This window comes from Hyla sarda, chromosome 5 (genome assembly GCF_029499605.1).
Source record: "Hyla sarda isolate aHylSar1 chromosome 5, aHylSar1.hap1, whole genome shotgun sequence".
NCBI lineage: Eukaryota > Metazoa > Chordata > Amphibia > Anura > Hylidae > Hyla > Hyla sarda.
The window spans coordinates 273,205,985-273,223,838 of record NC_079193.1 but is presented as its reverse complement, the minus strand read 5'-3'; the positions used below and the strand labels follow the sequence as shown (position 1 = coordinate 273,223,838).

Sequence of the window (17,854 nt, the reverse complement as noted above, 5' to 3'; positions counted from 1 at the left end):
TTTACCTGGGGTGCCCAAAACTTTTGATCCCCACTGTATGCATGTTTATGACAAATGTATGCACACAACCTCCACATAGTCACAGTACTTGTTTGCACTAGTTTTCAAACATAGCTAATGTTTAAATATTTACAAGAGATACCTGTGTAATGTCTATAGCATTTAGTAGCCCTGATTCCCCGTTTACACTTAAAGGGGTTCTCCGGTGCTTAGACATCTTATCCCCTATCCAAAGGATAGGGGATAAAATGCCTGATCGCGGGAGTCCCGCCACTGGGGACCCCCGTGATCTTGCACGCGGCACCCCGTGTTCGCTCCGGGTCTGATTACCGGCAACCACCGGGCCGGCGGCGTCTGACATCATGCCTCCGTCCCCGTGTGATGTCACGCTCCACCCCTCAATGGAAGCCTACGCGAGGGGGCGTGACTGCCATCACTCCCCCTCACGGGGACTGATTACAAACGGGGTGCCACGTGCAAGATCACAGGGGTCCCTAGTGGTGGGACTCCCGCCATCAGGCATCTTATCCCCTATCCTTTGGATAGGGGATAAGATGTCTAAGCACCGGAGAACACCTTTAAGGTCCTTTTCACACTGCCGTTGCTCCCTGTCGAAAATGGACGGTAAAGTCGTTTTTTTTTCTTTTTGTGACTTTAACGGCCGTTCTTGTGACGGGGAGCAACAGGCAACAATGGGTCCCAGCGGCTCCCATTTACTATTATGAGGGCCACTGGGACCCGTTTTTTAACGGGAATAGCGGGAGAAAAAGACGGTTCTTGCAGTCATTTTTCTCCCGCTATTCTCGCCAGCTCCCCTGACGCCCGTCACACTGCAACGGCAGTGTGAAAGTAGCCTAATACTTAAGTAAATTGTGAATAACTTGTCTAAATGCAAATAAAAATTAATGCTTAGATTACTAGTAGGAATAAAGGTTGGGGTTTGTATTTTTAACAAAAACAAAATGTAAAATGAACAAACTACAGGACCCGAAATAACATTCCTTGTTTTCCATTTTTCTTCTGTATTAAAACAGTCTAGCAGAAAAAAGTGTGGAAGAATTATATGCAAAAAACAAACATTTTGGTTGTCCAAAAACTTTTATTAATTACATTTTTAAGGCTCCATTCACACTGTGTGGAATCCATCGCTCCGTCTTATATATATATATGTTGCACAGTATCCTTTTTTACACAATGCCTTTGTGAGGAATAGAATAGTAGTAACTTGCATCTGAAGTACCACGTCCAATACTGCAAACATTCAAAGTACAGTATACACATATATGTAATATATAGTACACTGAATACTATACATCCTGAGCTTTATAGTAGCTAGTTCTGGGCTTCTTAGAGAAAAGCTGTCACTGCCATGATAATGTAGGCTATGTTAAGGAGAATTTTGTATCTTGCATCCCCTAAATATTTATTCCTTAGTTTAAAGCTATAAGTGCTTTGTTACAACAACTTGTCTCTTCTTAACAGGTAAAAACATTCTCCAACTATATGTGTATTTTTGTACAAAGATGGTTAATAAACCAATAAGACAGCATAGTCACAGCCAGGTTTCTTTGTCCACAGTTCCATCGCAATTTTTACTTGATTTAAAGAAATAGGGGATAGACTGCTGGCTATAGATGAGATGGTCTTCAACTTTCCTGACAAAATTAGGGTTGTAGTAAGCGTATTGACTGTTGGTGTGACATAGGTGGGTAACCGTTTACATTTACAAATGTAAAACAATGTACCACTAAAGTGCCTATAGGTCTAAAGGGTCTGAATAACCATGAAAGTGCCGTACATTATGCCATTTTTAATACTGTAAAGGGGAGATTTATCAAAACCTGTGCAAAGGAAAAGTTGCCCAACTGCCCATAGCAACCAATCAGATCGCTTCTTTCATTTTGCAGTGGCCTTGATAAAAAAGAAAGAAGCGCGCTGATTGGTTGCTATGGTTTTGATAAATCTTGGCCAAGAATCTAGATTTTCTAAGAATGAAAATGCCTATTGAGTGTCTACTCACACGTACAGTATTCTGCGCAGATTTGATGCGCAGGATTTCAAGCTGTGTTCAGTTTACATTGAAATCTGCAGCAGAAAATCCTGCGCATCAAATCTGCACAGAATACTGTACGTGTGAATAGACCATGAAGGTGTAAATACACAAAAAAGTGTTGGCTATGTAGAAAGTATCAAATATTAAAAATAAACATTAAGTAACCACATAGGATCTAAAATGAAATAACAATGAATTCAAACAAGTATATCTAGGTAACATAATAAAATATGCAACATTCTCTTATAAAGTATCCAGCTTTATTTTTTCCTTCAGCAATTCTTCTGGCATCACCTTAAAGTGTAACATTTCTTATACTTAACCAATATACGACCCTTCTATTTATACTATGTATAAACTTGAAGAAGATTGCACTTTTTTTTGGTTCATAACAGTTTTACGAGGGGGAAGGGGAATTTTTCTTTCAGACAATGCTTTTAGAATATACATATTCTAAACACCCCCCACGATAAATGAAGGCACTACTGTGTGATATAAAAGAAAACAGACAAGCAAGATCCACCTCCTGGATTCCGAAAACCGGAGCTTCACTAATAGAAAAACACAAAAACAACAATTCACATTTGCTCTACTGTGTTTAATTTTTATAAAATATTCTGTAAAGAAAAATAACCTCCTGGAGACAATATGGTTTCTGAAACCCGACAAAAGTGCAGCAACAAGAACAGAATTTCTTTGGCAATGAATCACTGGAGTTCACTTCAGAAGGGCACGGTAGAGCGACAAGGAATGCTTGGTTGTCCGTTCTTGTTCCATACAGAATATTAAATCCCTGAGACTAACCCGAGTTATTCTGGGAACAAATATTGACTTGGGTATGCTGAAAACTGAAGAACCAGATGTACAGAGTCCCTGTGAAAAATAGAAATTAAGGTGTATTAGTTTTAAATAAAAACAAACACAAACATCGGAATATTGTTAAAGAAACCTTAGTATTGTCATTATGGCTTTATTAGCACTCCAGATTCATCAACTATCCACTACAACAGTTGTAGTTTTTTTTTTTGACAATTTTTTTCAAAGGTATATAGGCATAACTAGTGTTTTTCATTGTGTTAAGAGATCTAGATTGTTTTGGAATGACAAAAAAATCTACCCAAATCTATTATACAACCACAACAACCTATCAACTTCCCAACACAATTTTTTTTTTTTTAATTCGTTTTATTAAACAGGAAATAAAGTTAACAAAACAGTAAAACCAAAACATATGGCTCCGCACAAGCCATGCTTACACACGACAAAATTCCCACGCAGGGGAGGCAATGATATATATCGGGATAAAAGCATAGTACAGCGGTCAGGTGCTGTGTAAATAAAACGTAAGAGTGCTCCGTGACATAGTAAAACCAATGTATCGTATATATCAGATGGGAATCACTATGGGCACTATCCGCAAGCCACTGCCACTGTCAAAACAAAAAGAGATGGGGGGGGGGGTTGGACGGGGGGAGTAAGGAAAACGAAAGAATCAGTTAGCGTAGGATTAAACAAAACAAAAAAAAGTATAAAGGGGAAAGGGGGAATCAGGGAGGGCCAAAGGGGGGAAGGGGAAAGCACTAAAAAGGAAAAATAGAACGAAAAGGGGAAGGAATAGAGGGGGGGATCAAAGGGAGGGTCCCCAGGTAGACAACAATCAACAATTGTCTCAGGGTGGAGTGCGAGGCAGCAATGCGTCCCTAGATGTATAGTAGTCGTGGGCTGTAAACAGAGTATCAGTAGAAGCGCACCACAGACCCCACACCTTATCAAACTTTGCTTTGCATTTCCTATGTTTATATACCAAGCGTTCAAATGGTAATACATTGTTTATCAATCTCTTCCACATAGACACATTAGGAGGTCTAGGGTCCATCCACCTCAAAGCTATGGCCTTACGGGCCATGAACAGTGATTCTCTTAGCAAAACTCTAGTGAAATAAGGCCAGCTGTCTTCATCAATAATACCGAACAGACAAAACAGGGGTATACGAGGGACAGTTCTACCTAATAATAAGGAGAGAAAGGATGTGACCTCCTTCCAAAAATAACACAACACAATTTTAAAGTATATATATGATGTACCGTATGTCAGTGATCTTTAACACCACAGTTTAGAACCTTTTTTCAGCACAAGTATTTTAATTATCATTTTGGTGTACATACAATGCATACGTTTGCTAATTTATTTTACAGTGTTTGCTGTATGGTATAAATTACATGGTAACCTTTATTTCTGTGAGACACATTTATGTATATTATTTTTATAATTTTTTTTATAATTTTTATTTATTGTGCTGCTTCATTCAGACTCAGATCATTTTTATTAATCAATGGGGCTCTGTGAGGGATGACTTTGCAGGATGACTATAAGCAGAAGAAATTTCCATAATGAGGCAATACACTGACTGCTATTGTTTCAAGAGAACTTAAATGGGCACTATCATTAAAATGTATTAAAATGTTTGCTATTGCACTCCTTATGGCAAATTAAAAAAATCTTTCTAATGTACTTTAATTAAAAAATATGAAGTTTTCTATGTTTTATTTGTGTGTAAAAAAGCTGCCACTAGGTGTCTCCCTACTTGTCCAGAGCACATTTCCACCCATCATTTGCAGAGACTTTGGACTCCTGCTGGCCTGGCAGAAGTCCAAAATCAGGAAATGCAGTCTGGAGTGCTGAGGGTGTGTGTGCAGCCTTATCCAATCATAGCTCATCTCACACTGAACTGCTCTCGGCTGTGTGTAGCAGAGTGAGGGAAGAAGTTATCCCCTGTATGGCTTCAGATGATGTCACGTCTGCTGGGTAACGCCCCTTGCCAGTCTGTGAATCTGACTGAGCAGAAAATACAGAGCAATATCAAGGTAGAAAACTAAAAAATAATAAAAAATAAAGGCAGAGGCGGGTTTATCATGATGGAGGCAGGGAACTGGGAGGATTATAAAGTTTAACAAGATCATGAGAGGTACTATTCAAGGGTAGAGATGGCAATAGCCACCATTGCAATACTATTGACACTTTGCTGCATTTAGTGTGAGGAAATTTCTCTTGCCTCATTATCCGATAGGAAGAATCTATAATTCTGATGGCCACCTGTCAACCCTTAGGCCACTTTCACACAAGCATATTTTTGCCTGACTGTGGGTTTACTGACTTGAATTCACAACATAATAGGGATCAGGATTTCGAGTTGTGGTTAATAAGCCTGCTGTTGTGCTGTGACACAGATGCTATACAGGTGCAAAAATGTGCCCCATAACAATCTAGAGCGACATGTGCTGGATTTGCAGCCCACAGTAAAGGCAAATTCACATAATGCAGATGCCTTCCCCAGGGTAATATTTAGGCAGGGGCGGACTGACCGTCTGGTCCATTTGGACACCTGTATTGGATCCCCAAGCAAGAGCTGCCATCTGCTGTATGCACGGCTCACGCGCATACAGCTGAAAGCCTCCTCTCTGTGTGAGCCACATCTGCAGCCTACACAGAGAGGAGACCTGATCACCGCCCTCACACAGTGCAGGTGCCAGAGACATCATTCACTCTAAAAAAAAATCTTATGCTCACCTAGCCCCAGTCCTCTTAGGTCTGCCACAGATCCCGTTCTCCTCAGTATGGTTCCGGTGTCTTCTCTGTGCTCCCAACAAGTGCTGGTTTCAGGACATTTCCCGCTCAGCAAATCAATGACCTCAGCGATGTCACTTGTCAGGCCAATGATTGGCTGAGTGGGAAAGGTCCTGAAACCAGTACTTGTCGGTAGCAGATAAAACAAACTGGGACTGCACGGACAAGAACGGTATCTGCAGGGGATCGGGGCCAGGTAAGCATCAGGTTTTTTATGTTTCGCCCGTGCCCTGGCAAAACACTAATGGGGGATGTGACAATGGGGAAGAAATGTGACATGGAGTGGGAGAAATGTGACATGGAGGGGGAGAAGTGACTGGGCGGAGGGGGGGATTTGAAATGAGGGGTGAAGTGAAAAGGGGGGTGTGGACATGAAATGGGGGATTGATAAACTATTTGTTTATTAAATTGCAGTCGCATTTTGAAATCACAATATTTGCCTACCTAATCGCACATTTTCCACAAGTTGTGCAGCCCTACTAGCTATATACCTGCCTACAGAACTACCTACCTACATACCTGGCTACCTAAATAGCTACCTACATACCTGGCTACCTAAATAGCTACCTGAATACTTACATACCTGGCTATCTAACTACCAACTTACATGCCTACCTACATACCTGGTTACCTAACTACCTGGCTAGCTAGCTACCTGCTTGCATTGCTACCTATCTGGCTAGTTACCTGCCTAATTATCTGCCTACCTGCCCTTTTAATGTGCAGAATACCAAGGAGGGAATTATAACAGTTTGGGGCCTATAGATGGGGAGATTGTGTAAAGGAAAGGCGGGCACTGGAAAAATGCAGAGTCTAACATGTTTGTCCTGCAGATGTTAAGAGATAAGTTTTGGCTGGAAGAGGGCAACATGGTGGTCTAACCCAGATGGAGAGGAAAAACGAAACAAAAGGATACCGCTGATCAGAAAAGACGTAGATTGTGAGTCCCTGAATGTAACTGTAATCACTTATATGGTATACAGATCCTGTGCACAGTTGGTATCTACCTCTATATGGTCCTGTATATATTCACTCACATGGCATACAGATTCTGTGTACAGTTGATATCTATCACCATATGGCCCTGTATATAATCACATATGGTATAATGATTATGTGTACAGCTGGTATCTATGTCTATATGGCCTAAATATAATCACTTATAGGGATGCACCAAAGGGAAATTTTGGGCCAAAACTGAAAATGCATTGCCCCGCCCACTTTTTTATTTATAGGTTTTGTAAAATTGCATTATCAGAATTTTTTAGTTAAATACATTTGTGAATTTAAGTAATTTAAAATGAAAAACTCCATGCAAATATTAACATTACACCCTGTACACTAAACTGGCCCCGGCCCCCTAAAAACTATGGGCCAATGTGGGAAAAATGCAGCAAGCAGCACATACTGGCCCTGCTTCAGATGTGCAGATACTGGGGGGAGATGTGGTGATCCTGCTGGTACTTGGCTTCTTCTGAAGGACTTGCCTAAGTAAATTCCAATCCACGCCCCTACTTTAACCCCTTAAGGATACAACCCATTTTGGCCTCGAGGACACCGTAAAATTCTAATATAGCGTTTTTGCTTTTTCCTCCTCACCTTCTAAGAGCCATAACATTTTTATTTCCCCCCTACAGACCCATATGAGGGCTTTTTTTTGCATGACCAATTGTACTTTGTAATGACACCTTTTATTTGACCATTAAATGTACGGCGAAACAAAAAAAAGTATTATTTGTGGGGGGAAATTGAAGAGAAAACCGCAATTTAGCATTTTTTTTTTTGCAGTGCACTTTATGGTTAAAATGGTTCTCTATTCTGTAGGTCAATGCGATTAAAATGATACCGAATTTATAAAGTTTATCTAATATCACTCTACTTTTATAAGAAGTCAAACGTTATTGAACAAAATGAATATATTTAAATTGTCGTCTTCTGACCCCTATAACTTTATTTTTCCGTATACAGGGATATATGAGGGCTAATTTTTTTGCGCCTCAGTAGTTTTTATCGGTATCATTCCTGTTTTGATGGTTTCTTTTTGATCGTTTTTGATTACACTTTTCTAATATATGATGTGATTAAACATCAATATTTATATTTTTTACGTTTACAAGGTTCACCGATAATGTTTTTATAGATCGGACATTTCCGTACCCGGCGATGCAAAGTATGTTGATTTTTTACTCTATTTTTTGCGGGGGAGCTTATTCACTTTATTAAAACTTTATTGTTTTACTTTTTTTTTCACTTTTGCAGATACTGATCAGTGTTATGCATAGTGAGGGGACCTCTGGCTGCCATCTTAGCTGATCTGATCCTTGCAGCTGTGCAGTGGGCGATCAGATCAGCCACCAAAACTGCGGCAAATGCCATGATCAATATTGATCACGGCATCTGAGGGGTTAATGGCGGGCATGGTGGTGGTCTGATGAAGCGCGCATGCACGGGTGAAACCGCTGTCACACCTGAGATGTCTGCAGGGTCCTGCACACACTCCCGCACTGGCTGTCAGGGTCTCGTTTGTTACTACACGACAACAAATAAAGAAGTTTCTTCCTGCTATCGGACGTGGTGAGTGCATCTTTTCCTTTCTGAGAAGATTTGTAAATGACGCCTATTAAAAAATCTTTACCCTTCCAGTACTTTTTAGCAGCTGTATGCTACAGAGCAAATTCTTTTCTTTTTGAATTTCTTTTTTGTCTTGTCCACAATGCTCTCTGCTGACACCTGACGCCTGTATCAGGAACTGTCAAGAGTAGGAGAAAATCCCCATTGCAAACCTATGCTGCTCTGGACAGTTCCTGACATGGACAGATGTGTAAGCAGAGAGCACTGTGGACAAGACAAAAAAGAAATTCAAAAAGAAAAGAATTTCCTTTGTAGTATACAGCTGCTAAAAAGTACTGGAAGGGTTTAAGATTTTTTAATAGAAGTCATTTACAAATCTGTTTAACTTTCTGGCACCAGTTGATTTAAAAAATGTTTTTCACTGGAGTACCCCTTAAAGTGTGGTCAGTCCGCCCCTGTGTTTAGGCATGAGTGCTCCTGTATGAAAAGCTCTTTATCAAACACCTGTTTTCTAATCCTAAAGGTTGTGTTCTATAGGTGCAGCTATACATGGGCTTTTCTTATATACCTGTGGTCTGTAGACGACTAGAGAAATTCATTTCATACATCATATTTCTTTAGACTCCATTTTCTTTTTTTGCACAAGAAAAAAACTCAATGATTATGCAGCTCCGTGTACTCCCTCCCCTCTGTGGACGCATGGGTCTGCTTTAACATTAGAAACATTATGCTTAGCACTCGTGACTAGATGTGACGATATCTGCTGAATTCTACACTACGGCCTCTATTCAATATTATTTTACCGATTTTATATTACATACCATCCCCCTTTTCTTTTCTTTTCCTTTTTTTCGTTCACCTTGTTCACCCTCTTTTTGTGTTAAGGTTTCTCAACTGGTTGTTCTTGGTTTTCCTCACACTGTGTCCTCACTGCACTGATTACTGCCGGATCTTTATATGATATTATGTCGTTTATATCCTGCTTACTTGTACATGTTCTCAGTGCCTTTTTTTTAATTGTGTACTCCGCTTTATACCATTTTGCTCTGTGAGGCGATTTGTCTGATGTTTGTTTAATCTTCAATAAAACGTATTTAAAAAAAAAAAATTATTATGCAGCTCCAATATGTATTTAAAGGACAACTGCAATTAGGCACCAGCACAATTGCAATGAGGCCCTGTTTAAATATCCTGCAACTTCATAGTCAGACTACAGTGATCAGCACACAGATTAACTTGAAGTCCTACAGACTTGTATGGGACTTCAGGAAAATCTGTATCCTGAACAGATCGTGCCGTCACAATGTGATTGCAGTTATGCTTTAACATTATCCACTTCTTGAAAATAGTGCCAGCAAAAGATGAAGACTTTGGAATAGATCAGAGATGGAGGAGTCATGTACAGCACAATATTTTTCTGGAAGTTTTTGATGATACACTTGCCACAATGAATGTTCTCTTCTCCGCTGATCTAGGCAGGATACTTAGTGTTATTAAAGAAATTATCCCTTGTTGTATTAAAAAGTCTCAAAAAGCTACTAAACTACTATTTTTAACTACTTTGCACTGTTTCTAAACAAAAACATACCCTTTTTTATATTGTGCACTAGGACATGACCCATTCCTGTTTTTGTTTTACAACTCACAAAACCCCTACATAAAAAACACTCTACATGTCTTTTAATGCTCCCTGCTGCGCATCACCACCAACCAGTAACCTCTTTCCCCTCTGGTGGCTGTAAATACAGTCCACAGTATGTTTCCAGTTAGTCACTGACTGAAATATGTACCTTAGGTCTGGAGATATATCCCATCGAAGATCCGCTTCTATCTGGTCTGAATTGTATGCTAGAGGCGGGCCTGCTGGCTCAATTTGAATATTCATTGTCTGTGACTCCACGTCCTAGTGACGTGGAGTCACTGGTCATGTAAGCACTTGCACCAACTGAGCGCACCCATGTCAAGTGACCATGAATATTGAAATTGAGTCTGTGGGGCCTGCTTCCAGCGCGCAATTCAGAGAGGATAGAAGGGGATCTTCGGTGGGACATATCTCTGGACCGAAGGTACGGGTTTTATTCAGTGACCCCCTCATCAGTCTCCTGTTTACCCACACTATAACCCAGTAGATTGGATTTAGTATGGGTGAACAGGATAACCGTTTTCCTAAGTGGTTTGCCTCGAAATGCATCAAGTCCTCTGTGTTCCTGTCTTCATACTGTTTATATGTTCATTAGAACTTTTATATGGATTCAATAAAGCTTCAAGTTTTAAGGAACCCTTGGATTGCTGGATCCTTTGTCTGCTATCCTTTGGATAGGTAATAAATATTATATCGGGTCTCCAGGAACCTTTGACAGCAAACTGTTTAATGGGGCCACAGTGCTCAGACAAGCTCCACATCCGCCTCATTGTTTACATGTTTCCAGTTCCTGCACTCCCCATACTTTTGGTAGCAGCGGTGCAAAAAACTGAAGGATTGTCCTGTTTACTTTAGTCAGATAACTGTGAGGGTGCTGGGAGTCTGATGCGGCCTATTTTGGCATTCAGGGCACAGCAATTTATTTATTAGTTCATCCCTGTCCTCTGACCTTTTTACTTTTCTATCAATCTAACCATGTCAGGGCTTGATAGCATTTTATATTTTCCATCAGCCTACCCACAGTATATGAAGTTGTTTTTTTCATTTATTTTCTTGCTTTGTTTTCACAGTATCTTTTGGCCAGTGCCTGTTTTATGTTTTACAACTTTAGAACAGTAAAAACACTTTAAAATAGCTTTTTCATGCTGCCATGTTTTGAGAGCCATTACTATTTTTTCATTTACGTGGTGACTTTCACAAAGACTTTAAATTTTTAAAGGTCCTTTTTATATTAACAAAACAAACCATTGAATTTATTTATTTATTTGCAACTGTTTGCTTACTTATTTAAAAGATTGCGTAACGCTGACGGACATCCCATTACAGATGAAGGTAGAGAGGGAGGCCTATACATTTGTCTAACTACTTAGATACCATAGTATTTAATAATATAAATAGATGAAATTGGAGTTACATCCTATATCAGCTGACGCAGCAAAGTCTAAACTTGAATATACAGCTGCCAAGCACTGCGAATGGTGCAGACTAAACGCTGTACATACATGACATACTGCAGTATATGGTGGATGTCAGGAGGGCATTAATAGACTTTAATGATAGGTACAAAAGCGATACAATAGTACGGAGAACATTGTTCAAGGAACATGCTAGTGATCAGTAAAGGATGGCTTCAGTGATAAGGCTTGTTACTAGCTATTGCCACAAATCTTTTAAGAAGCTGGAGAAAAAATACACGCAGAAATAATGTGTTTCAGTCAGCAAATATTTGTGGAATTTAAATGTGTCTCTTGGACACAAAGGATACGTGTTATAGAGCGTTTGGCCGCACTCCAAGGTAGAAAGCATTTGCATGGGCTGTTGAGATTTATAGTGTTAAGTGAAGTTATGTGTAGCACCATAATGTAAAATAAATGACAGTTGTGAGTCTGGCAATCTGTTGGGGGAACAATGGATATTCCCATAGTAGTTGGAAACTGTGGTTACATACAAAAGGTATTACAAGCAAAAAAAAAAAAAATACCTATCAGACACAGGAGTCCTTAAAATGTAACAAAACATAATTATAAGGAAGTAAAGAAAGAAATAGCATAGGTGAAAACAGAGGTAAATGTAATCTGCTTCCAGGCTACTATGATAAAATAGTAATAATACAAGGCACTGTAAAGAGGTGTTAAGTTGGAGGTGAGTGATCCCACATGCTCAGTGGAAAAAAATGACATGCCAATAGGTATAGTGGAGGAGATTTATCACAGGTATTGCTGAGTTGCCCATAGCAACCAATCAGATCACTTCTTACATTTTTCAGAGCCCTTTTCAAAAATGAAAGAAGCAATCTGATTGGTGGCTATGGGCAACTATTCCTCTGCACAGGTTTTGATAAATCTCCACAATGGCCCTCATTTACTATTGCAAACCCGACATGTTTTGTCGGGTTGTGCGTCAGATTCTGTCGCATTGCGCCAGAATTTGCACGAGAAATGAAAAAACCCAGACTAACACTCAATTTTGCTAAGAAAACCCGGAAAAGGGGCGTGGCTGCCGGGGAAATGGGGCGTGGTCTCCAAAAGGGGCATGTTTGACATTTTCACAAAAGCCCAACATATTAACTAAGGTTTCCACATAAAATGTGGTGGATTTGAGTTAAGGATAACCAGACAGATCAGAACATGTGTAAAAAAAGCAAAGTGTAGGGAAACCTTAGTAAGTACCGTGGAAAATAAATTGTAGGGCATTAAAACCCACAAAGAAACCTACACAACACTCTGGGCTACAAAATCACTAGGACATAAAAGTTTTCACACTTATCGTTTTTGTACCGTTTTTAACATGTTTTCTAATTTGTTAACCTCCATATGTCTTAATGAGTTTACCAATCAAAATTAAAAAAAAAGCTATTAAAAAAGTAACAAAAAACACACAATGTGAACATAGACAGAGTCCATAAATTGGTCTGATTCTAGAGTGGGGGAGCGAAGGGGGGGGGGGGGGGGGGGGGGGTTGGTGAGTAATAACGTGCCACCCCCACTCCTAAAAAAAGTTTAAATCACCCCCCTTATCCCGTTATTTAAATAACATAACATAATATTAATTAAACAAATATATATATATATATATATATATATATATATATATATATATATACCGTAAATATAAATAAAAGACAAAAAAACAGCACTCCCAAAGTACAAAAGGCTGGGTGCAGACTACTGAAAAAGGAACCAAGTCAAAAAGGTTCCAAATCATACAAAAAATATACAAAACCGATGTAGCACTCCGTGGTAATGAATAAAATGTGGATTTATTCCATCAGAAAAAGTGGCAAAGCAGCGACGTTTCGATCCTCTCCAGAATCTTTCTCAAGCTTGTGAAAGATTCTGGAGAGGATCGAAACGTCGCTGCTTTGTCACATTTTCTGATGGAATAAATCCACATTTTATTCATTACCACGGAGTGCTGCACTGGCTTTGAATATATATATATATATATATATGCATGTGTATCACCACATGCAGAAACAGTCAAAAAGTATTAAAAATATAATGTAAAAAAATAAATTGTGAAAATGAAAGAGTTGTAGGGTCAAAGAGGACAATTTTAAGCATACTTGTTTTCAGAACCCCCCCCCCCCCACCCCCCAAAAAATAAATAAATAAATAAATAATTGCTGAGTAACTGATATGGCCCTCCCTGTAGGTACAAAATTGAAAGTTATAGGCCCACATTTATCATTGCAGTGCAAGTGAAGCATTTTTTTTACACCTTTTTATTTTTGTGTGCTGATAATGTGTAGGAGCACCAAATTTATTAAAAGGTAAATGAGCTTTGATAAATTTTGTGCAGGTCACATTTTCTGAAATTTCTGTCTACACATACACCAAAAAGCTACACCATGTCTGGGCTGGTGTAGTTTTAGAGACTTTTTAATGGCTTTGCGCCTTTTTTTGCTCCTTTTTACAAAAAGGGGCAATGATAAATCCCTTCCATATCATGTGTATTGCCAAAATCAGTGGATTGCAACTCAAAATCAGTGGATTGCAACTCAAAATCAGCAGAAATGTGTAAACAAAAAGGCGCAAAAAACCCTGCTTGCTCCTTTTTTGCCCCTTTTTAGACACAAAAAACAGTCTAAAGACAATGATATATGTGGGCCATAGATTTTAAAAGGCAAGGAGTAAAAAAAGAAAAATAATTTTTTTTTAATTGGCTGCGTCCTCAAGGCCAAAACAACCTTGCATCATTAAAAGGTTAAATCATACTCTTGCGAGTTCAGACTGCGAGTTTAGATATACTTGCACAAGTTAAAGGGGTAATCGAGACAACAATTGCCATCAATTGTTACCCATCATTAGGAAAGCCCATCAATATTAGATTGGCCGCATTCTGACTCCCAACACCCCCAATGATCAGCTGTTGGAAGGGGACCCCTGGGACAAATCTGCAGTACCTCTCACCACCATTGTTAACAGCTACGAGCCTTGGTAATCAGATGCCAAAGCCCCTTCAAGCACCCCTGCGAGTGAGCTGTTTGGAGTCAGACAACCTAATATCCAGAGGATAGGCCATCAAATTAACCATATTAACGGCTGAAAGGGAAGATCTAAAGGACCCAGTCTGGTGCTCTGGATTTGAAAAACAAAAAATGACGCTTCGAGCTGGTAGCTATGGAGTATAGAAACCAAGAGTAATACCCAATACGCACCTAGTCACATCCCCTCTTTTCTGTATTTTGATATAAAATATCTTTTCTTTGTCCTGCCTTACTAGCAAAGTGGTACTGAAAAGGGTAGGGTGGCATGGTGCTGTCTACCCACATATAGATGCCAATGGCCCCCACAGCGTTGTCAGTAAAACTACCACATTCCAAAATTTCATATAAAATTACAGAAAGGAGGAGGCATGGAGGCAGCTGCACTGTGGGCCCCTACCATAACAGTTATGTGCTAAGAAGACGTTGTGCTCAGATTGCTCTTGGCTTTCGTTTTTATTTAGGTTTAAAAACTACATAAATGAATTTCGTTTTTAGTAATTCACTTCTATACATTATGCTGCAGTAGAAAACTGAAGTCATAGGGAATATTTCAGGCTTCCAATTGAAAAAAATAAAGGCGATTTGACGTTTTCCAAAATCAATTTTTTCATGCTGTAAATCCAGTGTAGTGTACTTAAAATGACTACCAACTACAGGTCATGGAATAAGAAAGCTTCCTTGTCCCTTCAGACACAATGCCACAAGGTCGGGTCTTTTATATGACAACCTTGTGTGATCTGAGGGAAATTATAGTAATGCAGCACAGCTGCCAGCGCAGGGTTGAAAACCAGGTCAAATCCGCAGGAAGCAGCAGAAAGCCCGAGGCAACATTATAAATGAAACAACCCCCAAGGGAGCTGCAGCAACCAAGGAGTGATGTCCTTCAAACTTCAGAATTATAGAAAGGTGAAAGTATAATCAAATACTTCTGCTTGACATTTCACAGAGCAGACAGTATTTTACCCAACGCAGCGCTTCACTGAAAAACTACTTTTTCTGTATCGAGAGAACAGACAGCGTCAGAGAGGAAAATACTCATTTCTGTTCATTTTAATCACCTCTTCTTCTATTTATGGGGAATGGCTGCCTTCACATCCCAGATTCCATAATGATAAATACATTTAAATCAATGTTGTTTTAAATAGATTCTGTCCTTTCTAGTCCAGAAACATTAGGCATTAAGAACCATTCACTATAATGGAAGCTAACTGCAATTTGATGGCCACAATGATGCAGCATGAACTGCTATTCTATCCAGAACTAAAGCACTAAAGCAAATGGACAATAAAAATGGACCCTTACAGATCCTGCCTGTCATTAAAGGGGTACTCCGCTGTCATAGCGTTCCGAACATTTTGTTCCAAACGCTTGGAGCGGGGTGGTCGTGACGTCATGGCCACGCCACTCATGACGTCATGCCACGCCCCCTCGATGCAAGTCTATGGGAGGGGGCGTGGCTGTCGCCACGCCCCCTCCCATAGACTTGCATTGAGGGGGCATGGTGACATCACGAGGGGGCGTAGCAGTGACGTCACGACCCCTGCCGCTTGCTCACAGCATTCTAAATGAACGCTGTGGGCTGCACAGAGATCGTGGGGGTCCCAGCTGCGCGACCCCCGCAATCAGACATCTTATCTCCTATCCTTTGGATAGGGGATAGGATGTCTAGGGGCAGAGTACCCCTTTAAGTCTGTACAACTGAGGTGAATTGGATCTAATACACTCATTGGACACTTTGTTAGATACACCTGTTCAACTGCTTGTTAACACAAATAGCTAATCACATGGCAGCAACTCAATTAATTTAGGCATGTAGATGTGGTCAAGGCAACTTACTGAAGTTCAAACTGATCAAAAAGAAAGGGGATACAAGTGACTGTGAACGTGGCATTGTTGCTGGTGCCAGAAGGGGTGGTCTGACTATTTCAGAAAAAGCTGATCGCCTGGGATTTTCAGGCACAACCAGTGTTTACAGAGAAAAAGAGGAAACCTCCAGTGATCAGCAGCTGCATGGACAGAAATGCCTTGTTAATGGCAGAGGGGAATGGGCAGACTGGTTAGAGATGACAAAGGAAACAGTAACTCAAATAACCACTCAATACAACCAAGGCATGCACAATGCCATGGCTAAAGAAACAAAGTGATCCAGCACTTGGTAAACAGAAGACTTTATTGTACAAATCCTCTTAAAATAGTATAAGACTGTTACACTTCACATGTTCTGAGGGTTCTATGAACACACAACACAAACTTGAAGCAAATGGGCTGTAGCAGCAGAAGAACATTGGGTGGCACTCCTGTCAGCTAAGAACAGAGAACTGAGGCTACATTTTTCCCAGGCTCACCAAAATTAGACAATAAAAGACTGGAAGAACATTGCCTGCTCTGATAAGTCAATTCCAGCTGTAACATTCAGATTGCAGGGTCAGAATTTGGTGTAAATGACAGAAAAACATGGAGCTATCCTGCCTTGTATCAAAGGGTCAGGCTGATGGTGGTGTAATGGTGTGAGGGACATTTTCTTGGTGCCTTTTCGGCCATTTTGTACCAGTTGAGCTTTGTTTAGACATGACAGCCTACCTGAGTATTGTTGCTGACCATTCCCAGATAATGCACCATGTCACAAACCTCACATCATCTCAAACATGACAATAAGTTTACTGTACTCCAATGGTGCCCAGATCTAAATCCTTTGGGAGATGGTGGAATGGGATATGCCCATCATGGATTTGCAGCCAACAAATTTTCAGCAACTATGTGATGCCATCATGTACATATGGATTACATAAAGGTGGGTGAACCAGTCACCTGACAATTTCTGAATGTTTAAAGTGAATGGAGCATAAGGAGACACCTCTGAATTATAGTGTGGGGGCATATTGATAGTATTGGAAATCAATTAGAGAATGTTATAACCCTACCTGAAGAAATGTGTCTTTAGGGCACATTTAAAACTGTGGATGTTGCGTATAAGTCTGATTGTTCGGGGGTACTGAATTCCAGAGAAATGGTGCAGCACAATCAAAGTCTTGGAGATGGAGTGAGACTTTGGTAATAACAGATGTTAGTATTAGATCATTACAGGGTGGAAAGCACATGAAAGATCATAGACAGGGCTGAGTGAGAAGATGTAGGGAGGAGCATTGTAGAAAACTGTGTGTGAGGTGAGGAGTTTATATTGTATTCCATTTTTATGGAATTGAACATACACATCCTCATTGGAGAGGAGGAAGTTACATCTCCCAATTATCAAAAGCGGAATGTAGGCGGATTTTTAATCTCAACACATTGGTACCCTTTGGCCTCAATGTTGATTTTGAGATGTTTGCATTTCTGGAATGAACAGAAATGGGGAAAAAATAAGTATTCAGTACAACTTTCTGTATGACTGTATTCAGTACAACTTTCTGTATGACTGTATTCAGTAGATGCGTTTTGTCACATGCGATTTTTTGCACATTACATATGGATTGC

At 39.9% G+C, this 17,854-nt stretch overlaps 1 protein-coding gene across 6 annotated transcripts in view; it reads right to left on the bottom strand.

The window, feature by feature from the left end:
- Positions 1–1,088: 1,088 nt before the first annotated feature.
- TAF4B (TATA-box binding protein associated factor 4b) overlaps positions 1,089–17,854 on the bottom strand; it is a 139,788-nt gene continuing 123,022 nt past the window's right edge. For all 6 annotated transcript variants that reach the window (XM_056521763.1, XM_056521761.1, XM_056521762.1 and 3 more), the window contains one exon: positions 1,089–2,926. In XM_056521763.1, the coding sequence (XP_056377738.1) occupies positions 2,771–2,926 (156 nt within the window). In that variant the 3' untranslated portion in view covers positions 1,089–2,770. The remainder of the gene's footprint in view (positions 2,927–17,854) is intronic.